The sequence below is a fragment of the Paramormyrops kingsleyae genome, chromosome 19 (assembly GCF_048594095.1).
Source record: "Paramormyrops kingsleyae isolate MSU_618 chromosome 19, PKINGS_0.4, whole genome shotgun sequence".
NCBI lineage: Eukaryota > Metazoa > Chordata > Actinopteri > Osteoglossiformes > Mormyridae > Paramormyrops > Paramormyrops kingsleyae.
The window spans coordinates 902,300-929,135 of NC_132815.1; the positions used below are offsets into that span (position 1 = coordinate 902,300).

General features: G+C 43.3%; 11 protein-coding genes across 12 annotated transcripts; 1 reads left to right on the top strand and 10 right to left on the bottom strand.

Annotated features, from left to right (window-relative positions):
- Positions 1–2,790: 2,790 nt before the first annotated feature.
- Positions 2,791–4,655, bottom strand: LOC111844415 (histone H3). Its single transcript, XM_072703000.1, has one exon. It carries the CDS (start codon positions 4,050–4,052, stop codon positions 3,642–3,644), a length of 411 nt encoding a protein of 136 aa, XP_072559101.1. The 5' UTR covers positions 4,053–4,655; the 3' UTR covers positions 2,791–3,641.
- A 184-nt stretch (positions 4,656–4,839) lies between these two features.
- Positions 4,840–5,410, bottom strand: LOC111844417 (histone H2A-like). Its single transcript, XM_023812886.2, has one exon. It carries the CDS (start codon positions 5,230–5,232, stop codon positions 4,846–4,848), a length of 387 nt encoding a protein of 128 aa, XP_023668654.1. The 5' UTR covers positions 5,233–5,410; the 3' UTR covers positions 4,840–4,845.
- Positions 5,411–6,265: 855 nt separating this feature from the next.
- On the bottom strand, positions 6,266–7,069 carry LOC140580872 (histone H1.4-like). Its single transcript, XM_072702531.1, has one exon. It carries the CDS (start codon positions 6,945–6,947, stop codon positions 6,324–6,326), a length of 624 nt encoding a protein of 207 aa, XP_072558632.1. The 5' UTR covers positions 6,948–7,069; the 3' UTR covers positions 6,266–6,323.
- Positions 7,070–8,951: 1,882 nt separating this feature from the next.
- Positions 8,952–9,843, bottom strand: LOC111844427 (histone H2B). Its single transcript, XM_023812896.2, has one exon. The coding sequence runs from the start codon at positions 9,640–9,642 to the stop codon at positions 9,268–9,270; it is 375 nt and encodes a 124-aa protein (XP_023668664.1). The 5' UTR covers positions 9,643–9,843; the 3' UTR covers positions 8,952–9,267.
- Positions 9,844–11,840: 1,997 nt separating this feature from the next.
- On the top strand, positions 11,841–14,054 carry l3hypdh (trans-L-3-hydroxyproline dehydratase). The gene is made up of 5 exons (XM_023812876.2): positions 11,841–12,318; positions 12,426–12,595; positions 12,684–12,806; positions 13,421–13,558; positions 13,653–14,054. The coding sequence occupies exons 1-5, from the start codon at positions 11,841–11,843 to the stop codon at positions 13,776–13,778; spliced, it is 1,035 nt and encodes a 344-aa protein (XP_023668644.1). The 3' UTR covers positions 13,779–14,054.
- LOC140580873 (histone H2B) lies at positions 12,630–17,168 on the bottom strand. Of its 2 annotated transcripts, none has more exons than XR_011984043.1 (2): positions 14,996–15,036; positions 12,630–13,769 (listed from the first exon to the last, which is right to left on the bottom strand). XR_011984043.1 is itself a non-coding variant. In XM_072702533.1 (2 exons), exon 1 carries the CDS (start codon positions 17,133–17,135, stop codon positions 16,761–16,763), a length of 375 nt encoding a protein of 124 aa, XP_072558634.1. In that variant the 5' UTR covers positions 17,136–17,168; the 3' UTR covers positions 12,630–13,769; positions 16,660–16,760. The 2 variants fall into 2 exon arrangements, 1 of the variants encoding a protein (XP_072558634.1); XM_072702533.1 differs by lacking the exon at positions 14,996–15,036 and adding an exon at positions 16,660–17,168.
- LOC111844424 (histone H2B-like) lies at positions 16,460–25,862 on the bottom strand. The gene is made up of 2 exons (XM_072702532.1): positions 25,457–25,862; positions 16,460–16,659 (listed from the first exon to the last, which is right to left on the bottom strand). Exons 1-2 carry the CDS (start codon positions 25,825–25,827, stop codon positions 16,647–16,649), a joined length of 384 nt encoding a protein of 127 aa, XP_072558633.1. The 5' UTR covers positions 25,828–25,862; the 3' UTR covers positions 16,460–16,646.
- Positions 17,672–18,395, bottom strand: LOC140580874 (histone H4). Its single transcript, XM_072702534.1, has one exon. It carries the CDS (start codon positions 18,375–18,377, stop codon positions 18,066–18,068), a length of 312 nt encoding a protein of 103 aa, XP_072558635.1. The 5' UTR covers positions 18,378–18,395; the 3' UTR covers positions 17,672–18,065.
- Positions 19,343–19,853, bottom strand: LOC111844414 (histone H3). Its single transcript, XM_072702830.1, has one exon. It carries the CDS (start codon positions 19,846–19,848, stop codon positions 19,438–19,440), a length of 411 nt encoding a protein of 136 aa, XP_072558931.1. The 5' UTR covers positions 19,849–19,853; the 3' UTR covers positions 19,343–19,437.
- On the bottom strand, positions 21,451–21,865 carry LOC111844421 (histone H2A). The gene has a single exon (XM_023812889.2). It carries the CDS (start codon positions 21,850–21,852, stop codon positions 21,466–21,468), a length of 387 nt encoding a protein of 128 aa, XP_023668657.1. The 5' UTR covers positions 21,853–21,865; the 3' UTR covers positions 21,451–21,465.
- LOC140581012 (histone H1.4-like) lies at positions 22,644–23,331 on the bottom strand. The gene has a single exon (XM_072702767.1). It carries the CDS (start codon positions 23,288–23,290, stop codon positions 22,667–22,669), a length of 624 nt encoding a protein of 207 aa, XP_072558868.1. The 5' UTR covers positions 23,291–23,331; the 3' UTR covers positions 22,644–22,666.
- Positions 25,863–26,836: the final 974 nt, after the last annotated feature.

Here is a 26,836-nt window from a genome sequence, read left to right on the forward strand (position 1 = left end):
ATTAATATTTGCATATGGTAAAGATTTCAGCCAGTGTTGAAACTGCAACATTTGGGTCATACTGCTATTAGGGGCAGTGGTGGCTTAATGGTTAGGGAAGCACACTTGTAATTGAAAGATTGCTGGTTCAAATCCCCGACCAGCAAGGTACCCTGAGCAAAGTACTGCCCCCAAGCCCTGCTCCCTGGGTGCTGAATTAACTGACCCCTGCTATGTCACATATGGGTTAAATGCGGAGAAAACATTTCATTGTTGTGCATCGTGTGCTGAGGTATGTAAACAATGATCCCCTAATTCTAAAAAAAATTAAGTAAATAAGTGGTGGTCAGCCCACAAAATGATGCGATGTGAAATTATCTAAGGTTTTCACATGGCATAAATGCTGTTCAGTTTATAAAAGGGATAACAGACAGGTATGAGTGTAGAATAAACAAATCAACAAGCAACACAAATAAACAAAACAATACCCACCCCTGTCACTGCCAGAAATCTGTGCATGGAGATATCTATCTGCCACATCAGAGTCCTGCACTGTAACATAGTTAAGCTGCATATGCTTATTAGCCAATCCATTACAGGTTCTGGAATGTATTCAAAAAGGGGGCCCATATTTCCTGAATTTTCCATTTGAATGTTGGAGTAAATGTCTAATTTGCTCGAGTTTTAAGCCGGACATAATGTCCGCTAACCATTGTGCGTGAGGCATGGCAAGGCATGGCAAGTTAATTTATATTATATAGCATCTTTCATACACTGCAGTCATTCAAAGTGCTTTATGCATAAGAAAAATATAGAATACAAAGAAAATTCTAATTCAAATTAAGAGAATGGGCGGGGCCACAACTCTCCACCTCAGCAGGGTGGCTTGCCAAGCCAGAAAGGAGGCACCGGAGAAGGCGTGTCCTTTTCCCGTAGTTAATTGCACCTCCTCTCCAACAACCCAAACAAAGCAATCAGAGGATTTGGTTCAAGGTTAATTTACTAATGTATTAAATGATGCATTAAATGTACTGGAGGTGCAAAAGTAATTACATCCCCTCAGTTTTTGCTCTTCTACTTTCTATCTTTCCTTGCACTTCACCGTTACTTCCAAGTGAATGCCGGTGCTTGTGATCAACCAATCAGTTTATTGCTGTGTAGGGATGCCAGTTAAAAGCCTCCACAGTAAGTCATGTTCAAACGTAAAAATGACCCAAGTTGTGTCCAAATTCAGGGGGTGCATCCTACGAAGGACGAGGTCTACCAAGGCATAGCCATGTTCTCTCAAGGTCAAACGGAAAGAGCTGTCAAATGGGAGCATCTGGCTGTCACCAGCTGTTCCTGCCCTTATCCTTGAGTCACGAAGGGCCGCTCTTATCGCTTAGCTGAGACATGTGAGGCTACATTGAGGGGTGGGGGAGCATAAAGGCAGTAACCACCAACTCATAGCCAATTCATGCTTCACTTTTCCACGTGCGCTTTCAGTTGCGGTAAAGGGGACGTGATGTAAATATTGTCATCAGGGCTTGGCTGTGGACGGCTGTGGTAGGTGCAGGCGCAGCCCAGATTTTTATGTCTAGCAGAAACCATGTGCTTCCACTGCACATGTGCAAGATAATGACTAGGTTTATCCAGTAGGTGGCATGTATTTAAACTCAAAGCTCAAAGTAATAAATATCAATAGTTCTGGAAACCTCTTCTCATTTATATTTGTTCAAGATTAATGATATATTGCTACTTAACCCATAAGAGGTAAGGGTGAGAAAATATTTTTAAAATACTTTTGCGTTCCCTCATAATACTTTTCTGTTACCAGATGGGCTGCCTGGGTGACGCAGCAGCACAACACCAGCTCCAATCAGCAGGCTGGTACACTGGTACTGGGAGTGCTGTGCAGAGTGGAGGGAGAACCCCCCCGAGTTCTTCCCAGTTGATTCTGGGGTTCACCAGGGGTGTGTTCTTGCTCCTACTCTGTTCAATGGTTGTATGGACTGGGTGTTGGGCAGGGAGCGTCAGTTACGGCGCTACGGCCATGTGGCGCGTTTCCCTGAGGGTGATCCGGCTCACGGGATCCTCATTGCTGGGGACCCGAGCAGCTAGACCAGGCCCACGTAACACCTGGCCGGGGCAGATGGTTGGCCATCTCCGGAGGGTGGGACTGGACCGTGCATCTGCCTGGGGGGTCGCTGGCCAGGATCCCGAGGAGTTTCGCCGTGTGGTGGGTGTGACAACGCACTGCATCAGTGCATGCTCCCCAACCTGACCTGTGTCCGTTTAAAGTACAAAACATAGAATTAAAGGATTAATAGCATAAACCTAAGCAATACAGGCATGTCCAGTGAAGTGTGCTTTAAGCATTAAGCTATGGGGGACAATTTACACCATGTAACCTCCATATATGTGTTTCCTTACCTATTTATTGATAATTGCACTGTGTCCATTCGCCACCAGTAACTGTAACCAAGACAGCTACTGAACGTGAGGTGCACACATAACATTATTTAGGTTTATCCTTGCAGTACCGCAGTTAAGTTCGTTATATTTGACATCAAGTTGCAGCAAATAGCAAGTGGGCAAAGTGCAGTGGGATCGCAAAACGATCCCACTGCAGTATTTTCCCACCCTAACCTTTCAGGGGCTCCGTATATTACACCTATGTCTTGATTATTATTGATTTATACCAAAAAATCATATTTTATCACAAGAATAGAATAGTACTTTCAATGAGAAGTATGACCAGGCAGAAGTAAATAGTAAATATTAAGCATAAAGCTGACATCAATTAAGTAGTTTTTAAAAAAAAACTATTTTATTTAAAAAAAAAAACCTGATTAGACTTGAAACGTGTAGTTATAAACTATATCTCTTCCTGCTTTTGCGTAAGCTTCATTTGTATCTATAAGACATCTGCCCTCTGCTGTTATCGGAGCTCTTCCCACATAAGGCTGTTTTGTCCTTATTTATAACATTTTAACGGAGTTTGGAAGACAGATGCCTATAACCTGGGTGCATGCTGGGGGGGGCGCTGTTCGCTCTGACCTAGGATGCTTTCGAAAACCATCGTGCTGAGCTGGTTGAGATAGACCGAAACCGTGGATAACAGCGAAATAATCCGCGGACCCAACATTTAACATGGTTCTCGAGTACATACATATGGCACTGTTTAATAATTGCCGCACATTAAGACATTGACACCATTGAATACAGTCATAATGGCATTGTACTTTGAGGCACTCGCTCTAATAAAAGGAGTTTGCTGTTTTTTTACGTCGCAAGAAACGATACAGCAAATAAAATAATATCACGTATCATGGGATGACGAAAGTGTGAAATGAAAAACTGGTTTTAAAATCTTCGTCTATTGTGGGTGCGTGATTTTAAACTTGTAAAATTAGTTTTTCCCCAGTCCTTGGTAAGCAGCAGGTAACTGACACCCAAGATCACATGGTAGCATCGACTTAAAAATCCAATTAAGATCCATCAAAACCGCACATTTCCAGACCTAACGTTCAGATTATTGGATTTTAGACTAAGCACTCCCAGAAAGCCTATGTAAAAAATACCCCACACACACACATGTTCAGGATGTTTTGCTTTTCGTTATTTTGAAGGTGGCTCTTAAAAGAGCCGTTGTTTCGGTTTTGTTTAGACGTAAAACCAATTTATGCACGTTCGCCACGGATACGACGAGCCAGCTGAATATCTTTAGGCATAATGGTGACTCGCTTGGCATGAATGGCGCACAGGTTGGTGTCCTCAAACAGACCAACCAGATAGGCCTCGCTTGCCTCCTGCAGCGCCATAACAGCCGAACTCTGGAAGCGCAGGTCGGTCTTGAAATCCTGAGCGATTTCCCTCACCAGACGCTGGAAGGGCAGCTTGCGGATCAGCAGCTCGGTGGACTTCTGGTAACGCCGGATCTCTCTCAGAGCCACGGTTCCGGGCCTGTAGCGATGAGGCTTCTTGACGCCGCCTGTAGCCGGAGCACTTTTACGTGCCGCTTTGGTAGCCAACTGCTTCCTGGGCGCTTTGCCGCCGGTAGATTTACGCGCAGTCTGCTTGGTTCTTGCCATGCCTACGAATTCACCTTAATCGGAAAAACAAAATAATGGTGTTTTTCGCTGCGACACGAACTTATAAAGCAGTACTAACCTGCTTTGATTGGTTGAGGTTCTTTCCACGCCTCCTTTGGTACAGTGGCGTCTTCGTTCCTCTTCTTATTGGATGATGAGCTTTGGCGCCCAAAGTCAAATACACTGCTCCCTCTATCCATTTTTATCGCAAGTGATCTAAGGAAATCATGGTCTGACTATGTTACAGAAAATGTTCACAAACAGCAGTTGAAAACACACAGACTGAATGAATGGGTATGGTTTCTAAACATAAAGCATGTTAAAATTGGATTTATGGAGTAGAATAATATTCAGTAAAGGACTTTGCTGTACAATTTGTCGTATTCACAAATAAAAGAAATATACAGCACATTTTGTAATTCGGAGATTGATCATTATCGCAGTTTGCGCATTTCATACGTATGAGATCAACTAATAGCATATTCTGAATATTTTGGGCAGAACGTCATGTACAACAATACCACAGTCCGGTCAGTTTGCTTTTACACAATGGTTTTCGCTCTCTTCACCCCGCCTCCTCCCATCTTGTACAGAACCTATCCCGTACCTACGGAAAAGGCAATCTATCTAGTTATCTAGTATACGTTTGCGTATGTTTTAAGCACGCTTCATTTGACACAAAACTCCGCCGTTTAAGTTTTATTAATGCATGCACTGGCAGTTTTAACATTTTGGCCCTTTTGCGGAAGACATGGGTGGCTCTTAAAAGAGCCGTTTGATGGTCCAAGACAGTTTACTTGGTCTTAGCCGGCTTCTCAGTCTTCTTGGGCAGCAGCACAGCCTGGATGTTAGGCAGCACGCCGCCCTGTGCGATAGTCACACCGCCCAGCAGTTTGTTCAGCTCTTCGTCGTTACGAACGGCAAGCTGCAGGTGACGAGGAATGATGCGCGTCTTCTTGTTGTCGCGGGCAGCGTTACCAGCCAACTCCAGGATTTCAGCAGTGAGATACTCGAGCACAGCAGCCAAATAGACTGGAGCTCCAGCACCAACTCGCTCAGCGTAGTTACCTTTGCGGAGCAACCTGTGGACACGGCCAACAGGGAACTGCAAGCCAGCCCTGGAAGAACGAGTCTTGGCCTTAGCCCGAGCTTTGCCACCGGTTTTACCTCTTCCGCTCATTATGTCACTATAGTGAAATATCAAACAAATGTTACTTTCCTTCTCGGCTTCTTCATTTATACGACATACAGCAATTTCATTGGCTGCACCCGTTCATATGACGTTGTCCAATGAAATTGAAGGACTGAACCTCTCAGAATCTCATTCAATGGTAGCGCGGTAAAGTTAAAACATAATTCAAAGTAATAATTTAATATGCAATTGAACTTTCTATAAGCAGTATTTTTCATCCGATAATGAAAAACACTGTAGGATAATTATTATTTATTCACAAAATGTATTAACGGTATCGTTAGAAGAAAGGTACTAAAACCTACAAATCAAGCCAGAATTCTTGGTGTAGTTATATACTTGGTCTTTAATATCAAGAGCTGCATGAGGACAGCCTACTACCACCTTACAAACACAGCAAGAATTAAAGGATTTTTGTCTAATAATGGCTTTTATAATAGCATGTATTTCGTGGCAAAAAAAATAAGACTGACTACTTGTGCAGTATAGGATTGATTTTGAAATACTGATTTGAATAGAGAACAAAATTGCCTCGGACCTAAATACATTTCTGATATACTTGAACATGATGAGGCACTCACACGCCTGAGGTCACCTGGCAAAGGTTTACTCAGTGATCCGAGACCAAACAAGACGAAGCAACGTTCAGTTTCTGTCCTCCCCGTCCATGGAACAAGCTTCACGAAAGCCTGAGGTCTGCTAAAGCGGTTAGCCCATTTAAATCAAGGCTAAAACGTTATTTGCTGCACATATTGAATAAATAAAGTCAGTCACACTCTCTACAATGTACAGTAACTTGTATTCAGTGAACTATTTGTTTGGCTTTCGGTTTTTTTTTAATGTAATTTAATAATAATTGTTGTTCTTTTAAATGTGCTCTTCTGCTTCAGTATAGAACTTCGAAATGACTTGCATTCGGTAACTATGTAAAATGTTGTTTTACCACACACGATACAAATAGAAAAGTCTTGTTTAGGTGAAATATAATTTAAAGAAGACAACGCTCTGTGTCTGAGATCAGTGGGTGGCTCTTAAAAGAGCCTTTGTTCTCCAAGGATTGGAAGTCAGCGCCTGTTCCTTCACTTCTTCTTGGGAGCGGCCTTTTTGGCTTTGGTGGCCTTGGGTTTAGCGACTTTAGGCTTGGCTGCCTTTGCTTTCTTTGGGCTCTTGGTGGCCTTCTTTGCTGCCGCCGGCTTTTTCGCCTTCTTGGGACTCTTGGTCGCCTTCTTGGCTACGGCCGGCTTCTTTGCCTTCTTGGGAGACTTTTTGGCGGCCGCCGGCTTCTTCGCTGCTGAGGCCGCCGCCTTCTTGGGCTTCTTCGCCGCTGCGGGTTTCTTTGCTGCTGGCTTCTTGGCCTTAGGAGCGGCTTTCTTCGCGGGCTTCTTGACGGTTTCGCTCTGCTTCTTGTTCAGCTTGAAGGAGCCAGAGGCGCCGGTTCCCTTGGTCTGAACCAGAGTCCCTTTGGTCACCAGAGCCTTAATCGCTAGCTTTACGCGGGAGTTGTTCTTCTCCACGTCGTAGCCACCGGCTGCCAGAGCCTTCTTCAGAGCTGCAAGAGACACGCCGCCCCTTTCTTTGGAAGCGGACACAGCCTTCACAATCAGCTCCCCGACACTGGGACCTGATTTCTTACGCTTAGGTGCCGCTTTCTTCTTGGGTGCCTTGGCCGGAGCGGCGGCGGGAGCCGGAGCAACTTCTGCCATTTTCCTATTAACTCTTCACTTTCGGATGTGCCACACAGTCAGCGAATCTGGTCTGTTCGTACTGCCGCGTCACGGTGGGTCCTCCTTAAACTCGCCATGAGAACCATGTAGACTCAACCTACACTGCCCTGTCTGTGCAGAACGCGCGACACCGCTTTCACTTGTGTTTTCTCCTCACGCAAAACTTCGTTAAAATCAGCCGATGAGCTGTATTAGTGTTTACTAACAAATGTGGGCTTAATATAAGATCCGTCTGTTTGAAGGTAAGCTGTGTTTTTCCAGAGATCCCACTAGATATTATTTGAATTCCTCAAAAACTTTGCTTCCACCCTGAAGATCGGCTAACGTTCACGGCTTTTGCCTTGATTTTAGGGGAAATAACACATTAAAATATTACAGCTAAAGACCGCATACGGGGTAGCAGTTTACAGCAAGACCCTTTGCATTTAAACAAGGTGGTAGTGTTCCCGTAATCTCGAATCCTGATTTTTTAATCGGATCAACCTTGAGTACATTAAAGCACATTTTATACTTCACGTAAAAGCATCCGTGCGAGAATAGATTCTGACTCCTTTATAGATTAGCCTGTTAATGAAACATTTTTTTAAAAGGACAAAAAACATACAAAAGTGAAGTCTTCGTTACTGTGTTAAAATAATTATTAAAGAAAAAAACGAGGTATATATTGCTTGTCTATTAGCAGTATTCCGCTCGGTTATTCACATTGTCTGGAGTCACAGGGTTATGTGATATGAATGTTTAACTCTCATTTGGACTACAATCACAGTAATACTAATTATTTAGCGGCATTTAGCCATTTCGCGTCACCTGGATATTCTTGGTATTTTATTGATTTCCAGACGTAAATAGGCTAGCATAGGTCTCCTTTTCACTTGTATTATGCCTTTTTCATTTTTCTTCGGGCTTCAGTTTTTCTATTCGTTGAAATAGTCATATTTAAGTAAGACGCCAGTGCAGCGGCCTCCCTCCAAGATTCTCACATCTTCCATTTCCCCTCCCGAGTCATACTCTTCACACACGATTCCTTCCCTCACGTCAGGAAAGTCATCTCAGCGTTGCTTTGATTTCCATCATAATCCAGGATTATTTGGAAAAAACTTTTCTGGACAATGCATGCTATGCATGTACTTATGTTGAATTTGGTATAATCAGTGATGTGGCGAGAGAGCCCATTGTTGTTCTCAACACATATCAAAAATACCACCATTCCTCTACCTTCACAAAGTCCTGCAGGAACCCTGTTGTATCTCGCGAGGCGCTTCTGCTACACTCACTGTCACTCCCCGCAGTCCCCATATGTCTTAGAGTCAAACTGAGGCATCTGCCCTCAGTGCCATGGGCTGCTGTGTAAAACACGGTGCTTGAATATGTAAACCAGCAACGACATGAGAGATGAACAATATGAAAAACACAAAGGTAAAGAACGAAAAAATAAGCTATAAAAACATTCTAAAAAATGTCCATCAGCACCTCTGTTTCCTCAGCAGACTGAGGCTTGGACGTCCACTGCAGCCCTGCTGTGGAGTCTATCCTCACAGGGGCGTCGCATCCTGCTGTGGCAGCTGCTCTGTGCAGCATCGCAAAGCCATGCAGTGGCCGGTCAAAACTGCAGAGGATCACGGGCACACTGCGACCGGAGACGCATAACATGGAACGTCAGCAGCATCAGTCAAAGTCTCCTTCCCACTGCCGTGACACTTCTGACCTGCCAGTGCCACTGCACTTTTCACTGCTTGCCCTAACCCCATTACACCCCGAACCCCTAGTATTTTCTGCCTTTACACCATTGTCTGGTGTTTTTGTAAATAGGTAAAATATATACCATTTATTCTTCTAGATACATCCATATCTCCATGTAGTCATATTTATTCTACCCAATTGTTGGCCCATGTCTTGTAACGCTTGTCCTGTATAAAAAGCATTTCTCAGTACTCCTACAAATGTTTGGAAACCTTTAATCATCTCAAACATGGATCTGCAACAAAATATGTAATCTGAGGAATAACAGATATTTCGAAGTATGCATTTTATTCAGGCTTTATCATTGTAGACATCTTTTCACATGAATGAATAAAGGCTACCAAATCTACATTATGTGCGCACATTTCTCTCGAAGTGTTTGTTTCTACAAGTCCTATTGTACGTCCTAAGTCTGCGCGAGACTTGAAATTTATATTACGCTCCCTCCCCACATAGGAAAAAGATTCGTTAACCTCAACAACCAGCTTTTGCTCCTTTCTGATTTTGTGGGTGGCTCTTAAAAGAGCCTTTGGTTTCCTTTTGCAAAGCGGCAGAGGCTTTACTTGGAGCTGGTGTACTTGGTGACCGCCTTGGTTCCCTCAGACACGGCGTGCTTGGCCAGCTCGCCAGGGAGCAGAAGGCGCACGGCTGTCTGGATCTCCCTGGAAGTGATGGTGGAGCGCTTGTTGTAGTGAGCCAGGCGGGACGCCTCACCAGCGATACGCTCGAAGATATCATTGACGAAAGAATTCATGATACCCATGGCCTTGGAAGAAATACCCGTGTCCGGATGAACCTGCTTCAGGACCTTGTACACGTAAATGGCGTAGCTCTCCTTCCTGGACCTCTTGCGCTTCTTTCCCCCCTTTCCGGCAGTCTTCGTCACTGCCTTCTTCGAACCCTTTTTGGGTGCAGACTTCGCTGGCTCAGGCATGTTTCCTACTCGCTGTCAAACACAAGCAATGGGAAGCAAGATAACTCGACCTCCTTATATAATGGTTGTATCCAAATTAGACAGGAAACCTCGGAAAGCATTTCATTGGACAGCTAAAGACCGCCAGATGACATTCAAATTCTATTGGCTCAGTTCTTCTACTCTCACGAAGTCCTTTTTCTTACACACAGCCATTTCTCACTCAGGAATTCAAAAAGTAAAATAGTGTTTTTTTTTAATGCTACCATTTTAAGGTAGGCTGACTTTCGAGCACGGCTAACCACCACCATAGAGATAAAAAATCAGATGTGTTTCTCCCAAATTGTTGACCTCATTAAACATATTTCGGTCCCTCCGGGATTTCGCGTTTCTGTCTCAGCAGAAATCAACTTCTCTGCAGGTAACAGACACAACGAACACGTCTCGTTTACCAAAAAACTGAAGCATACGCTGTTTAGTAGAAGCATTTCAGCACAGTCTACGACACTATATTGTTCTGTCAGTGTAGCTGTTCGAACGATTCACGGCCACACTTCCATGGATGTTAATCAGCCTAATAGAACAGTAACCTGCACAGAATGCATACACGGCACTATATTTGCAGGTGATGCGTTATTCTCATATGCTCACTGAAAATTTCTCACCTTCTGTCCTGTAATCGCAGTAATTGATGCTTGATATTGCCAGTGTTTGCCCCTTAAAACCAGTCTATACGTGGCTCTGCGCGTTATGGTTGGGCTCAGGCTTCACATCCGAAATCATAGTAGCGTAATTTCTGAATTAGAAATGTGTATCCAGAATTATTTTAGTTGAGTGTCGGCTATAAATAAACTAAATTTCACAAGTAGGAGTCATTTCATTGAAAGCTTTCCTATTAGGGACCCTGGATTCAAACATGATTTTCGACTGGATGTTTTACGTGCGGTTACGTAAACGCATCATTTAGTAAATATTAATTAAATGTTAATTAAAACGTTAATTTTTACCAAAAAAAGATAAACACGTAACCAATGAAAACAGGAAAACTTCACCGAATCATTTAGAAAGTCATCCAAAAAGTCACAATTTTTTTATCTTTTGTTTTTTACTGGAGCAGCATCAACCTTCATCAGGGACATGGCAATAGAACAAAGCTGTCGAAGGGAACCACAACTGCAAAAATGCAAGAAATACATTTCGCAACTCAGTCTCAAAAAACACGTCTGTATCTGCATAGAATAATAAAACAATGGCGAAAACCACACAAGGGGAGATACAATTTTAATCTTAGTTACCTGATTGGGCTAGAAAGTGTTTTAAGATATTGCACAATTTTTTGTGTTTTAACTCCTTTTGCGGTTCTCTTTTATTCGGTCGGAAGTACCGTCTCCATTTCAGGGGAACTGACGTACATGTTTCTTTTTTTACAAGGGCTGTGAGTTCTGGTGTCCTACCCTGAGCCTTAGCCTAGGCGTTTTGTTATGACTTATCGGTGATCTGTGCGTGTACCTATGTTTCACGTAATTAGTGAATTCTTCATTTATGTATTTCATTATTTGATTTCTGTGCGTTTTGATTCACTTTTTGAATAAGACTTTCAGTAGAAACCCATTTGCAAAGTGGATTCGCAAACGCATAAGCAGTTCGCCAACTTTGTTGAAGTTCAACATCTACCTATTCTTCGGAGGGTCCTGTACATTCACAGGTAAACGGATTCACCCGAAAGTCAATTACAAAGTTCCCCCCATAATGTTTTGACGAGTTTTTTTTTCTCACGTCACACTTTGAGCAGAATAATAGCACTGTGAAGTTTCGTTAAACCTTTGTGTTGTCTATGGATTTCCTAATGAGTATTAAATGCTTTGTCTTACTAAGGCAAATGGCGTTTCGATAAGTGTAGCCTTACAGAGACGGTTTATGTGCGTATTGTTGGCTGTTGTATCTTTTTTGTATGCAGTATCATTTGTATTCTGTATGCTGTATCATTTACCATTTACCATTTGCTGTATCTGCCTCGCTTGTACGTCACTTTGGACAAAAGCCTCTGCCAAATACATCTAAATATATTTTAATTGCATTTCATTCTCCTTCTCTCATTGTAGTATTTTGTACGTTGTAATGCTCCTCAGCATTATTCTCTTATGGTGGTATAAGATGGGAGGCCTACATGACATCAGAGGCATTAAAAATTCAATTCTTCCTCAGGTTGTGTTGAAAGAATGGATGTGAGGCTTCCTCCTCATAATGGCCGCCTTGTGTCAGTGATCGATATGCACACTGGTGGAGAACCATTGCGCATCGTATGGAGCGGATACCCTGAGATTAAGGGCGAGAATCTCCTGGCCAAAAGGCGCTATGCAAAGGAAGAGCTGGACCACTTAAGGAAGGTGCTTATGTTCGAACCCAGGGGACACTTTGACATGTACGGTGCCCTGATAGTCGAGAGTGAGATGAGCGAAGCCGACCTGGGCGTCCTCTTCATGCACAATGAGGGGTACAGCACCATGTGCGGTCACGCCGTCATCGCGCTCGGCCGATTCGCCGTGGATTACGGTTTGGTGAAAGCGCCGGTATCACCAGAGACGCAGGTGAACATTCACTGCCCGTGCGGCCTGGTCAAGGCGTTTGTCCAGTTTTCTGATGGGAAGACAGGAGCTGTGAGGTTTCACAGCACACCGGCATTTGCCTTCGTGACGGGTAATGCTGTTTTTTAAATATATAATTCCTGATGCTATATAATAATAATAATTATTATTATAGAATATGTTTGACTGTTATGTCCTGTTGGATTTTAAATCCCACAGACATTACGGTTTCTGTCCCTGGATATGGAGATGTAATCCTGGATATCAGTTATGGTGGCGCATTTTACGCATTGGTAAGCGCTCAGAGATTTGGGCTTGATGTCTGTGAGTCCCGGACGAGGGATCTTGTGGAGGTGGCCTGTGCTGTAACAAGTGCTGTAAAATCTCAGGTGAGTTAAACCATACTTTACTTTCTTTTGTTAAACCCACAAACTAAATAGGTGATGAGGATTTTTTTGTGTGCGCGTGAAACCATAGGTGAAGCTTTACCATCCCAGCAGTGATGACCTGGCGTTCCTCTATGGAACCATACTGACCGACGGCAAAGATCAGTTTTCCAACGAGCCCACAGCCAATATCTGTGTGTTTGCTGATGCTCAGGTGGGAAATGCATAAATAAATTCTGAGCCACCTTTCTCCTATTTCTCCTTTCCCTGTCTGTCTCTCGCACAACCACACCCTGCCCCACCCCAAGTCCTGCACGCAGTGACAACATGGAGACAGACACAAACACAAGGCAAGCTAGTGAAGAGGTGTTGGTTGATAAAATAATATATGCTGGTAGTTTATATTTGAGCCATTTTTTTCATGCACATGTACAGCTGTCTGTTAATAAAAGTGTCTGAGTGACATTGGGGACATTTGTCTCTGACTTGGAACTGTCTCTGTATTACTTTATGGGGGGAAAACATTGACGTATATATCACCGTTCAGCTAAAATATCGAGATATGATATTGATATCGCCCAGCCCTATCATATACCATCACTTTGGTAACAAGGCACAAATGTAATTCACTCAGGGGTTTTTTTGTTTTCATTTCCATGCTTATATGGTTTCAGAAGCTTTGTCAGGCATAACGAGGGATTACAGGTGAGAAGTTATGTTGGCTAAATCTCTCACTTAAGAAAGTAAAGGATGGACTATCGGTTCAGAAGCTTGTCTAACTTTGTCTTCTGGGGTGTCCCTCCATCTGTGACCCTGGCTGGTGGGCAGGTGGACCGGAGTCCCACGGGCTCAGGCGTGACGGCTCGCATCGCCCTCCAGCACCACAAGGGGATGATTGGAATCCAGCAGACTCGCACCTTCCAAAGTGGAGCCACCAGCTCTCTCTTCACTGGGAAGGCTGTGCAGGTGAGAGCCGGTGCTTTGCTCTGTGTGACAGGAGCCCATAAGGATGCTGGTATGTTCTACGGCTTTCTCCAGCTGCTCTCATTCCCTCCCTCAGGAAACCCAGTGCGGGGAGTTCCCTGCTGTCGTGGTGGAGGTTGCTGGGCAGGCGCATTACACAGGGATTGCGAGTTTTGTGCAGGAACCTGGTGACAGTCTTGCAAATGGTTTCCTCCTGAAATGAGGAAGAAGTTCCAAGTGAATGTCAGATTTTAGATATTAATGGCTGAGAAATGGAGGCTTTTTGTACTGGATATCATAACAAGTGGACGGAACTGACCGGTTCTGAGGTCGTCTAAACTGCTGTATGTCCGAGAGCGAGTAGCAACCCAAGAGAAATTCCCTCTATCTATAACATACTTGGAAAATTTTCCTGACTTTGATCCTGATTTCCATGGAACGCCATATTACCTAAAGTTTGTTTAATAAGCTATAATTAAATGAATGAATATTCCAATAATCGTGTCCTTTTATTTGTAAATACATATATTATTGTATATAATTACATAAATAATTTTAACTATATTTCACAATATAGTTCAGCTTTTCACATTGCTGTATCTCCTAATGACGGTTTTCCGAACCAGCTTTGTATTTCATAATGCCCACTTCCATAATAATGGTGCTCTCTGTCAATCATTTTGAGAGCTTGTGGTTGGATCATGTGATCTGCGCATGTCTAGTGACTAACCTTAATTCTATTCTTCTCATATGACAACTTCAAATTTATTTGAATTAGTATTTTTTGGAAATGCATACACAAGGTAAAGCATAAAAGAATGTATTAAGTGCTGATACAGCAGTTTGAAACTTAAGGAGAATAAACTTGGAAAAGCAGGAGGGGAGGGGTTATATTTCCTAACTTATCTTTGTGTGAATCAGATTTCTCATTCTTCCAGACACTCCAGAATCTGTGAGGTCAAACTTTGATGGTGACAGAAAACAGCTCATATGTGCAATACATAATTACATATAAAATTACGGGGTTCTCTTTTCACATATTAACAACAGCTACAGACTAGAAGTGTGTGTGTAAAAACATACGGGGGTAAAACTGGAATGAACTGATGAAATAATTATTTTATAGTCTCTATTTTGTGCACAGAACAATGCAAACAAGAGCTCCTCTGATTTGGCCAGATGAGTGGTGCTGGATCTTTCTCCCTCGTCTCCCCCATGAACACGCACTTTCCAGCAGTAACTGGTCTTGGCGTCGAATGTTGCTAATAATTTTAGTTCGTACCTCCCCAGCTTGCAAGGCATGTATTGCATAAAAGGAGCAGCACCCTGCAAGAACACTTAAACGTAGTGGTAACATTAACATTATTTAAAATACATTCTTCTGTAACTACAAACTTGTAATAATGTAGATCAGCGAAAAAAATGTATGTGTATAATTACCTGTAAATGGAATCTGTTGCATGTCTATGGTGACCGGGATTCCTCTACACAAGCTTCCTACACAACCTAACACAGTGGTTAGAAATCTTGGTCTTCTAGTAGATTCAGATCTATGTTTTGATGCTCACATAAGAAGTATTACTAGAACTGCGTTTTATCATCTACGAAACATAGCCAAGCTTCGTAAGATGCTCTCACTTCGTGATGCAGAAAAATTAATACATGCCTTCGTAACTACCAGACTAGACTACTGTAATGCCCTCCTTTCTGGTTGCCCGTCTGGTTCCTTAAATAAACTTCAGCTGGTACAAAATGCGGCAGCCAGAGTTCTCACAAACACTAAAAAATTTGATCACATCACACCAGTCTTATCCTCCCTTCATTGGTTACCAGTTAAGTCTCGGATTGACTATAAAATACTGCTGTTAACCTATAAAGCACTGAATGGCCTTGCACCAGACTACCTTAATAATCTGCTGACCACATACAATCCCCCACGCTTGCTTCGATCTCAAGGTGCGGGATATCTGTTAGTACCTAGGGTAGAAAGATCTACGGCAGGCTGCAGAGCTTTCTCCTATAGAGCTCCTCAGCTGTGGAACGGTCTTCCACCGGATGTGCGGGTTTCAGGCTCACTTTCAATATTCAAGTCTAGACTAAAAACACACCTATTTAGTTTAGCTTATAGGGACACTAGTTCTAGCTCTAGCTAGCTTCTCACTCCCAGTTAAACCGATAGTGTGAGGTGTAGAGCTGGGTGGGGATCGGTGCCATTGGCTTTGGATAAACTGAATTGACAGTGCTGTCACTCTAGCTTCACAATTGCTTGTGGGATTGGAGTGCTGACATTTCAGGGACTCCCCATGCCTGCATTCCCACCTGCCTCTCCCTCCTACTTATGCTGCCATAGCCATATCTGCCGGAGCATTGCACTTCATATTGCACTCATCTAACTTTTAGCACTGCCTATAGTCTCCCTTACTTTGACTAATTGCATTTATTTCCACCACCTTCTCCTGGGTGGTGCTACCTGGAGCCTTCAATCTATCAAGATGTCCAGCACACCCTGCAACATGTGACGTCGCCACTGCCAATGACGACTGTGCATCCAGCTCGCCGTTCTGCCAGTGTCATCTTCCTTGTATGACCCGCTCCCTGCCTTCTGGCTGCCTGGCGATTGGAGGAAGTGTTGGCACCGGCTTGTCATCTCCCCCTGCTCCCCGTTTGTGTTTCAGACTAAACTGTATTTGACTCTCCCTGCCGGCCCCTGGAGGATGGGCTCCCCCTTTGAGTCTGGTCCCTCCCAAGGTTTCTTCCTTCTAGGGAGTTTTTCCTTGCCACTGTCGCCTATGGCTTACTCACTGGGGGCTTTGGGTGGGGATGCTGTAAAGCGCTTTGGGACAATGTAATGTTGTGATAATGCGCTATACAAAAATAAATTTGTTTGTTGTTGTTGTTGATTGTCCATGCAGAGCAGGTTTCTCAACCACACGTCCCAGATTCTCATATACCCCTTTGCTTTATGAAAACTCAGACTTCTTTTGCTTTAACTGCTTTGTCCTTTGGCACGTATGTGAAGGTGAGATTACAATAGATCTCAAAAACATCACAGCAGTCAAGGGACACTCATAATTGAGCAAAAACTAACCTCTCACACCGCATACCTGTAAAAGGTAAACACAGAAATCCAAGTTTTACTCCTTTTGGACTTTGTGAGTGGCTCTTAAAAGAGCCTTTGGTTTCCTTTTGCAAAGCGACAGAAGCTTTACTTGGAGCTGGTGTACTTGGTGACTGCCTTGGTTCCCTCAGACACGGCGTGCTTGGCCAGCTCGCCAGGGAGCAGAAGGCGCACGGCTGTCTGGATCTCCCTGGAAGTGATGGTGGAGCGCTTGTTGTAGTGAGCCAGGCGGGACGCCTCACCAGCGATACGCTCGAAGATATCATTGACGAAAGAATTCATGATACCCATGGCCTTGGAAGAAATACCCGTGTCCGGATGAACCTGCTTCAGGACCTTGTACACGTAAATGGCATAACTCTCCTTCCTGGACCTCTTGCGCTTCTTTCCCCCCTTTCCGGCAGTCTTCGTCACTGCCTTCTTCGAACCCTTTTTGGGTGCAGACTTCGCTGGCTCAGGCATGTTTCCTACTCGCTGTCAAACACAAGCAATGGGAAGCAAGATAACTCGACCTCCTTATATAATGGTTGTATCCAAATTAGACAGGAAACCTCGGAAAGCATTTCATTGGACAGCTAAAGACCGCCAGATGACATTCAAATTCTATTGGCTCAGTTCTTCTACTCTCACGAAGTCCTTTTTCTTACACACAGCCATTTCGCACTCAGGAATTCAAAAAGTAAAATAGTGTTTTTTTTAATGCTACCATTTTAAGGTAGGCTGACTTTCGAGCACGGCTAACCACCACCATAGAGATAAAAAATCAGATGTGTTTCTCCCAAATTGTTGACCTCATTAAACATATTTCGGTCCCTCCAGGATTTCGCGTTTCTGTCTCAGCAGAAATCAACTTCTCTGCAGGTAACAGACACAACGAACACGTCTCGTTTACCAAAAAACTGAAGCATACGCTGTTTAGTAGAAGCATTTCAGCACAGTCTACGACACTATATTGTTCTGTCAGTGTAGCTGTTCGAACGATTCACGGCCACACTTCCATGGATGTTAATCAGCCTAATAGAACAGTAACCTGCACAGAAATGGTGATCTGAGCCTGCAGAACACAAACTGTTAGCTCATTGGCGTGTATTTTATTTGCTAATGATACAACTTTAATGGAAAGTCTTCAAAATAAAGTTCGAGCTCGTATTCCTGCCATTTCCTGCGTTTCATGTGTTATATTCAATACGATAGCTACATTGCAATTAATAAACAGCTACACTACACAGACTTAAGCGTTTTGTTTGGGGGTAGGAGGACAGAAATCCACTGTGTAAAATCGGTAGTTGACTCGCACACAAATTGTAATACTTGATTTGCCTTTTAGGACGAAGTGTGTGGCTCTGAAAAGAGCCTTTGGGTTTTTAGATTTCCTCGCTGTAGCTTTCGCGCTTAGCCGCCGAAGCCGTACAGAGTGCGGCCCTGACGCTTGAGAGCGTACACAACATCCATGGCGGTGACGGTCTTCCTCTTGGCGTGCTCGGTGTAGGTAACGGCGTCGCGAATGACGTTCTCCAGGAACACCTTCAGCACACCACGGGTTTCTTCATAGATCAGACCGGAGATACGCTTGACGCCACCTCGGCGGGCAAGACGACGAATAGCCGGCTTAGTAATACCCTGGATGTTGTCGCGAAGGACTTTACGATGACGCTTAGCGCCACCCTTTCCGAGTCCCTTACCTCCTTTTCCTCGACCAGACATTGCTTATACGCTTAACTTCGAAATTAATAAGAACGCGCTACAGGAGCTAATTATACTCATTGTGACGACCTGATCGAAACCAGGGAGTAACTCACGCCCCATTTGGTAAGCGAATTTTTCTCCCAACTCAAGTCGTCTAAACTCCCAGAAACATGCATGCGTGTGCGCATACACATAGCCTAGAAACTTTTATGAGCGTGTGTGTATATTATTATATACCAACACACACGCGCCTCAAAAAAAGGAACATTTATGTTCTTATATGCATTTGAGAAAGCACTTATTTACACATCGTGTAGTTAGAGTATGGAATAGTCTTCCTGTTAGTGTAGCGCAAGCTAAAACCCTGGGTTCCTTTAAATCAGATAAGATTTTAATAACTGTGACCTATTCGTTAAGTTCTCCCCAAACGAGCTTGATGGGCCGAATGGCCTCCTCTTCTTTGTAAATTTAAGTTCTTATTTTCAGATCTGAATGGGAAAAATATCACGCTGTATATCTATACTGATATGGACGGGGTAATGTGTTAGGAATGCAAGGATGCCACATCGTTTGATGGAAATTAAAATTAACCTACAGAGGGCTGAATTCAAAGACACCCCGAAAATCAAAGTGAAAAAAGGATGCAGGCTAATCAGTTTTGCCAAAATTCCATTGCAGCAACTCAAAATTTCGTATTTTCCCAGACCATCACTGACCCCACCACCAAATGCGTGTGTGTGTGCTCGCACCCACCGTGTGTATTAGGAGTGAGCAGGGCGAGTGCGTGTTATTCCGAGTGATTCGGGCGCAATAAGTGCCATCTAGTGTTTGAAACCCGGAACCGTCTGTGTGGTCTAATCATTGCCGATATGGCTGGCGACACACCCTTACAATATTGGATTTTAGACCAAGGAAAGCATATATTGTACTACATATAAAAGTTATACATATGTACACACACGTTTATATAAAAGTGACTCCCCCTCCCAACACACGTGTTAAAGGATGTTTGCTTCTTGTGATTTTGTAGGTGGCTCTTAAAAGAGCCTTTGTTTCGGTTTTTAGATATAAAACCAATTTATGCACGTTCACCACGGATACGACGAGCCAGCTGAATATCTTTAGGCATGATGGTGACTCGCTTGGCATGAATGGCGCACAGGTTGGTGTCCTCAAACAGACCAACCAGATAGGCCTCGCTTGCCTCCTGCAGCGCCATAACAGCCGAACTCTGGAAGCGCAGGTCGGTCTTGAAATCCTGAGCGATTTCCCTCACCAGACGCTGGAAGGGCAGCTTGCGGATCAGCAGCTCGGTGGACTTCTGGTAACGCCGGATCTCTCGCAGAGCCACGGTTCCGGGCCTGTAACGATGAGGCTTCTTGACACCGCCTGTGGCCGGAGCACTTTTACGTGCCGCCTTGGTAGCCAGCTGCTTCCTGGGCGCTTTACCGCCGGTGGATTTACGCGCGGTCTGCTTGGTTCTTGCCATTTTTACTACTTCTCGTTAAATAAGTAAGTAATATATTAGCTAGCTGTAACGCAAACTTATAAAGCATCCCTAGCCTGTTTTGATTGGTCACAAATGTTCTGCGCCTTCATTGGTACGTTGTGTCATCATCCGTGTTCTTATTGGACAGTATCCTTGGGCGCAAAAATTGAATATGCGCCTCTCCGTCATTTTCTAGGGGGCACCCCTGGGGACGAACGCATCATCGTCTGTGCAGCGTATCTTTCTCGTTTACTTCAGCTTTTAACTCGCTAAAATCTTTTTGTAGAATCATGAAAAAGCGCTAACAAAATCAGTAATCTTCTTGTCTTATTTTCAAAACGTCAACTGTCGGAAATTTAATAGTGATATCCAAAGAACGTCAAAATGATGTACATATGTGTGTGTGTATATATATATATATATGTATATGTGTGTGTGTATATATATGTATATATATATATATATTTCAGCAGCTGCTATCCATATACCTAGCATTGTGTATATGTTTCTTTTTTTCTTACATTTTTACTTATATATTTTTACAGTTTTAGAAATTGTTTTCTATTGTTTTTATTATCTGTATTGTTATTTTTTTGCTGATCCTATGGATCCTGTCCTTTTTTGTACTGTCTTTTCTCATTATTGCTGCTGTTTCTCAAAGAATTTCCCCATTGCGGGATTAATAAAATCTAATCTAAAGATGGCGCCTGAACAACAAAGACTTTTCCTTGTCCTTCTCCAATTCATTGGTCATATGAGTGGTGTTGACCTCTCAGATCAACTCATTCAATATTACTCGGCACAATATACAACTATGAAATGGTACAGAAAACTGTTTACATTTCCTAGACACCGCTGCTACTAATGTCTACATCTTACACAAAGAGCTGTCGGCATCAGTGCAACAGAAGCCAATGTCGCAAAAGGACTTCATGGAGGAGCCTTTTGTGCAGCTGTGTGGCTGCACAATGCAGTGTTCGGAACTAAGTCACTCTGAACATGTGCCAGTGAACCCGGTAAACCCAGACGTCAGCGAAGTGGCATCGTACGGTCGCAGGACTTGTATGCTGTGTAGAGCGGATAGCAGGAGGTAGAACAATCCTCTTATTTATCCAACTGAATGTTGCAGCTACACCATTTAGTCATCTTTATGTACCCAAGACTGTTTTTGATTCCAGATATCTGATCACCAAACTAGCACCATCGCTTACTATGCACTTATGCTTCTGCAAGTGTTCCAAACAGCATTTTGCAAGGGCTACACTTTGCCAGATTCCCCAACCCCTAGTCCTCAAAGGGTTGAAAGGAGCCAGTTTTCTGAAAGAAAAAGTACTCCGTAATGTACACAGGGAGCAAAATAAGTCATGCAAATATTTCGATACTCACTAATTGGGCGAATACGTAATACTCTATTGCGCGACCCGCTTTAAAAGCTTATAAAAGGTGAAACACCATCAGTACTACAAAAGCTAGTTGAAAGGAGAGAAAGTAATGACGGCTATTGTGAATTCGTTTAAGTTGTACCGCAATATAAATATTGACTAGAGGTTTTACCGCTTCTAGACAAAGTGGGTGGCTCTTAAAAGAGCCGTTGGTGGTTAATATAATTCGACCAGTTTACTTGGCCTTAGCCGGCTTCTCAGTCTTCTTGGGCAGCAGCACAGCCTGGATGTTAGGCAGCACACCGCCCTGAGCAATAGTCACGCCGCCCAGCAGTTTATTCAGCTCTTCGTCGTTACGAACAGCAAGCTGCAGGTGACGAGGAATGATGCGCGTCTTCTTGTTGTCGCGGGCAGCGTTGCCAGCCAACTCCAGGATTTCAGCAGTGAGATACTCGAGCACAGCAGCCAAATAGACTGGAGCTCCAGCACCAACTCGCTCAGCGTAGTTACCTTTGCGGAGCAACCTGTGAACACGGCCAACAGGGAACTGCAAGCCAGCCCTGGAAGAGCGAGTCTTGGCCTTAGCCCGAGCTTTACCACCGGTTTTGCCTCTGCCGCTCATGTTCTTTCAATACAATGACAAAAATGCAATAAAACACACAACGCATTTTCCGAACCTCTCTACTTATACGACATACCACGACTTCATTGGCTGCACTCGTCCAAGTGAAGTTGTCCAATGAAAATGAAGGCGTGAACCTGTCGAGCGCTGATCATTGGTGTGGTAAAAGTTCAGCTTTATGTAATACAATAATCCCTTCAAGATTCCCGCCAATGTGCGAATAATACTTGCTGTCTCTCTCAACTGTCTGCTAGACTGTACTAGATACACATTTTATGTTATTCATGTATCTATTTATCACCAATTGCTAAATAAACAGTACTGTTCTGTAATTTACAACCCATCTAAATGATGCCCCTTTATATACAATGTTACTGCTTCATGCACTTGGAGCTCTACGTTTTGGACTCGTTATTAAAAATGCAAAATTTATGGTACTGAAAAGTTGCTGGGGGAAATATGAGATCCCAGGATCATTGTATCTTACATCTCATAATATTATGGCACTCATGCGAAGTCACACGTGTAACTAAGTTTATGATAAATATCTAGTAACTTCGTATATGCATGCAACATAAACACAGCCCTTTCCGTTTAAAGGCAGGCTAATGTGTACATACTACAGCTTTAATGGGAACAAATAACTGTCGTGTCATATTTATGTGTCAAACTGACTAAGATACATCTTTGGAGCAGGAAAAGCTTGCTTAGGTGAAATATAATTTAAAGAAGACAATGCTCTGTCTCTGAGATCAGTGGGTGGCTCTTAAAAGAGCCTTTGTTCTCCAAGGTCTGGAAGTCAGCGCCTGTTCCTTCACTTCTTCTTGGGAGCGGCTTTTTTGGCTTTGGTAGCCTTGGGTTTAGCGACTTTAGGCTTGGCTGCCTTTGCTTTCTTTGGGCTCTTGGTGGCCTTCTTTGCTGCCGCCGGCTTTTTCGCCTTCTTGGGACTCTTGGTCGCCTTCTTGGCTACGGCCGGCTTCTTTGCCTTCTTGGGAGACTTTTTGGCGGCCGCCGGCTTCTTCGCTGCTGAGGCCGCCGCCTTCTTGGGCTTCTTCGCCACTGCGGGTTTCTTTGCTGCTGGCTTCTTGGCTTTAGGAGCGGCTTTCTTCGCGGGCTTCTTGACGGTTTCGCTCTGCTTCTTGTTCAGCTTGAAGGAGCCAGAGGCGCCGGTTCCCTTGGTCTGAACCAGAGTCTCTTTGGTCACCAGAGCCTTAATCGCTAGCTTTAGCCGGGAGTTGTTCTTCTCCACGTCGTAGCCACCGGCTGCCAGAGCCTTCTTCAGAGCGGCAAGAGACACGCCACCCCTTTCTTTGGAGGCGGACACAGCCTTCACAATCAGCTCCCCGACACTGGGACCTGATTTCTTACGCTTAGGTGCCGCTTTCTTCTTGGGTGCCTTGGCCGGAGCGGCGGCGGGAGCCGGAGCAACTTCTGCCATTTTCCTATAACTCACTTTCGGATGTGCCACACAGTCAGCGAATCTGGTCTGTTCGTACTGGTGCGTCACGGTGGGTCCTCCTTAAACACGCCATGAGAACCATGTAGACTCAACCTACACTGTTCTGTCTTCGTAGAGCGCGCGACGCTGCTTTCACTTGTGTTTTCTCCTCACGCAAAACTGCGTTAAAATCAGTCGATGAGCTGTATTAGTGTTTACTAACAAATGTGGCCTTAATTTAAGATCCGTCTGTTTGAAAGTAAGCCGTGTTTTTCCAGAGATCCCACTAGATATTATTTGAATTCCTCAAAAACTTTGCTTCCACCCGGAAGATCGGCTAACGTTCACGGCTTTTGCCTTGATTTTAGGGGAAATAACACATTAAAATATTACAGCTAAAAACCGCATACGGGGTAGCAGTTTACAGCAAGACCCTTTGCATTTAAACAAGGTGGTAGTGTTCCCGTAATCTCGAATCCTGATTTTTTAATCGGATCAACCTTGAGTACATTAAAGCACATTTTATACTTCACGTAAAAGCATCCGTGCGAGAATAGATTCTGACTCCTTTATAGATTAGCCTGTTAATGAAACATATTTTTAAAAGGACAAAAAACATACAAAAGTGAAGTCTTTGTTACTATGTTAAAATAATTATTAAAGAAAAAAACGAGGCATATATTGCTTGTCTATTAGCAGTATTCCGCTCGGTTATTCACATTGTCTGGAGTCACAGGGTTATGTGATATGAATGTTTAACTCTCATTTGGACTACAATCACAGTAATACTAATTATTTAGCGGCAAATTTTACCTTGAAGCCATTTCGCGTCACCTGGATATTCTTGGTATTTTATTGATTTCCAGACGTAAATTGGCTATCATAGGTCTCCTTTTCACTTTTATTATGCCTTTTTCATTTTTCTTCGGGCTTCAGTTTTTCTATTCGTTGAAATAGTCATATTTAAGTAAGACGCCAGTGCAGCGGCCTCCCTCCAAGATTCTCACATCTTCCATATCCACTCCCGAGTCATATTCTTCACACACGATTCCTTCCCTCACGTCAGGAAAGTCATCTCAGCGTTGCTGTGATTTCCATCATAATCCAGGATTATTTTGAAAAAACTACATTTCTGGACAATGCATGCTATGCATGTACTTATGTTGAATTTGGAATAATCAGTGATGTGGCGAGAGAGCCCATTGTTGTTCTCAACACATATAAAAAATACCACCATTCCGCTACCTTCACAAAGTCCTGCAGGAACCCTGTTGTACCTCGCGAGGCGCTTCTGCTACACTCACTGTCACTCCCCGCAGTCCCCATATGTCTTAGAGTCAAACTGAGGCATCTGCCCTCAGTGCCATGGGCTGCTGTGTAAAACACGGTGCTTGAATATGTAAACCAGCAACGACATGAGAGATGAACAATATGAAAAACACAAAGGTCAAGAACGAAAAAATAAGCTATAAAAACATTCTAAAAAATGCCCATCAGCACCTCTGTTTCAATGTGTCCACGAAAGTCCCGCTTCAGGAAGTCTCCTTCCCACTGCCGTGACACTTCTGACCTGCCAGTGCCACTGCACTTTTCACTGCTTGCACTAATCCCATTACAACCCGAACCCGTAGTATTTTTTGCCTTTGTCTGATGGTATTTTTGTATATTTTACCTATTTACACCATTTATTCTTCTAGATACATCCATATCTCCATGTAGTCATTTTTTCTACCCAAATTGTCCTATGTCTTGTAATGCTTGTCCTGTATAAAAAGCATTCCATTGTACTCAGTACTTGTACATATGTTTTGAAACCTTAAATCATCTCAAACATAGATCTGCAACAAAATTTGTAATCTGCGGAATATCAGATATTTCAAAGTAGACATTTTATTCAGGCTTTATCATTGTAGACATCTTTTCACATGAACGAATAAAGGCTACCAAATCTACATTATGTGCGCACATTTCTCTCGAAGTGTTTGTTTCTACAAGTCCTATTGTACGTCCTAAGTCTGCGCGAGACTTGAAATTTATATTACACTCCCTCCCACATAGGAAAAAGATTCGTTAGCCTCAACAACCAGCTTTTGCTCCTTTCTGACTTCGTGGTTGGCTCTTAAAAGAGCCTTTGTTTTTTTTCCTGCAAAGCGGCAAACGCTTTACTTGGAGCTGGTGTACTTAGTGACCGCCTTGGTTCCCTCAGACACGGCGTGCTTGGCCAGCTCACCAGGAAGCAGAAGGCGCACGGCTGTCTGGATCTCCCTGGAAGTGATGGTGGAGCGCTTGTTGTAGTGAGCCAGGCGGGACGCCTCACCAGCGATACGCTCGAAGATATCATTGACGAAAGAATTCATGATACCCATGGCCTTGGAAGAAATACCCGTATCCGGATGAACCTGCTTCAGGACCTTGTACACGTAAATAGCGTAGCTCTCCTTCCTGGATCTCTTGCGTTTCTTTCCCCCTTTTCCGGCAGTCTTCGTCACTGCCTTCTTCGAGCCCTTCTTGGGCGCAGACTTCGCTGGCTCAGGCATGTTCGCGCTTTTTCTCCGGAACAAGAACAATAATCTGTTATTTACTCGCCTTCCTTATATGTGGAGTATATGCTAATACGCCAGTGATAGTAAGATAGTTTTCATTGGAAGCCAAAATATCGCCCGAAGACATTCAAACCTTATTGGTTCAATTCTACTTACACGCAAACGCCCCTTTCCTCTCCCTTTTCTTCTAAAAACAAAAAATGCGTATAAGCTTTTTACTCTCACTGGAAAACAGAAAGTTTCTCTGCACTTATAAGATATTATTTTTCTTCTTATTTTGTCTTATGTTCGGTATGTATATATATAATACGTTTAATTTATATAGTCCCTTTCACAATCTCAAGGTCGCTGTGTAACTTACCGGTTTCTCTTTTCCACATCACCAAATGCACATATGAACCAAATTAAAAAAATCATATTAGGAGACTGAGTGAATAAAACCCCCATTTCCCGCTGATTTTCGCATCCACATGTCATATTCAAAGTACCCATTTCTTTTAGATGACTCAGTTAATGCTTAAAAATATTAGAATTTATCGATCTGTATCCTCCATGGGCATCGTTAGGCCTATTTAGGGAGGGCTTCAGCCCCCCCCCCCCCCCCCAAAAAAAATGATCCCAAGCCTCCCTAAAATATAGTAATTATCATAATATACTTTTAAATTATATATCCATACATTTCATACAAGATATCACTGAGCGCAAGTACGCACTTAACAAATAGAAGCAAGACTACGAATTGAAATTAAAAATAATACTGTAAGTCTAGCTATCATTATTCAATTAAAATTATCTTCTGGTTGTTTAAGCTGCTATAGGTATGGGTATTAGGACCCAGGCCGAAGCTATAGTATATGTCGCTGCTTGTTAGCGAGTAGCAACGTTTAACAGAAAGAAGTGACCAGATAATTTCATTGTCAGAGATTGTGAGTAGGTGTCAATAACTGTTAATTGCTTAACTTTACTTATGTTTCCTTAAGTGAAAGGAAAGTGACGTTGTTGG

Excerpts from the sequence above, each read along its gene's own strand:
- LOC111844415 (XM_072703000.1), bottom strand. The coding sequence starts at position 4,052 with ATGGCAAGAACCAAGCAGACTGCGCGTAAATCTACCGGCGGCAAAGCG.
- LOC140580872 (XM_072702531.1), bottom strand. The coding sequence starts at position 6,947 with ATGGCAGAAGTTGCTCCGGCTCCCGCCGCCGCTCCGGCCAAGGCACCC.
- LOC140580873 (XM_072702533.1), bottom strand. The coding sequence starts at position 17,135 with ATGCCTGAGCCAGCGAAGTCTGCACCCAAAAAGGGTTCGAAGAAGGCA.
- LOC111844414 (XM_072702830.1), bottom strand. The coding sequence starts at position 19,848 with ATGGCAAGAACCAAGCAGACCGCGCGTAAATCCACCGGCGGTAAAGCG.
- l3hypdh (XM_023812876.2), top strand. The coding sequence starts at position 11,841 with ATGGATGTGAGGCTTCCTCCTCATAATGGCCGCCTTGTGTCAGTGATC. Across the intron at positions 12,319-12,425 it reads GGCATTTGCCTTCGTGACGG|ACATTACGGTTTCTGTCCCT; the intron begins GTAATGCTGTTT and ends TAAATCCCACAG. Across the intron at positions 12,807-13,420 it reads GTGTGTTTGCTGATGCTCAG|GTGGACCGGAGTCCCACGGG; the intron begins GTGGGAAATGCA and ends GCTGGTGGGCAG.
- LOC140580874 (XM_072702534.1), bottom strand. The coding sequence starts at position 18,377 with ATGTCTGGTCGAGGAAAAGGAGGTAAGGGACTCGGAAAGGGTGGCGCT.
- LOC111844427 (XM_023812896.2), bottom strand. The coding sequence starts at position 9,642 with ATGCCTGAGCCAGCGAAGTCTGCACCCAAAAAGGGTTCGAAGAAGGCA.
- LOC111844417 (XM_023812886.2), bottom strand. The coding sequence starts at position 5,232 with ATGAGCGGAAGAGGTAAAACCGGTGGCAAAGCTCGGGCTAAGGCCAAG.
- LOC111844421 (XM_023812889.2), bottom strand. The coding sequence starts at position 21,852 with ATGAGCGGCAGAGGCAAAACCGGTGGTAAAGCTCGGGCTAAGGCCAAG.
- LOC111844424 (XM_072702532.1), bottom strand. The coding sequence starts at position 25,827 with ATGCCTGAGCCAGCGAAGTCTGCGCCCAAGAAGGGCTCGAAGAAGGCA.
- LOC140581012 (XM_072702767.1), bottom strand. The coding sequence starts at position 23,290 with ATGGCAGAAGTTGCTCCGGCTCCCGCCGCCGCTCCGGCCAAGGCACCC.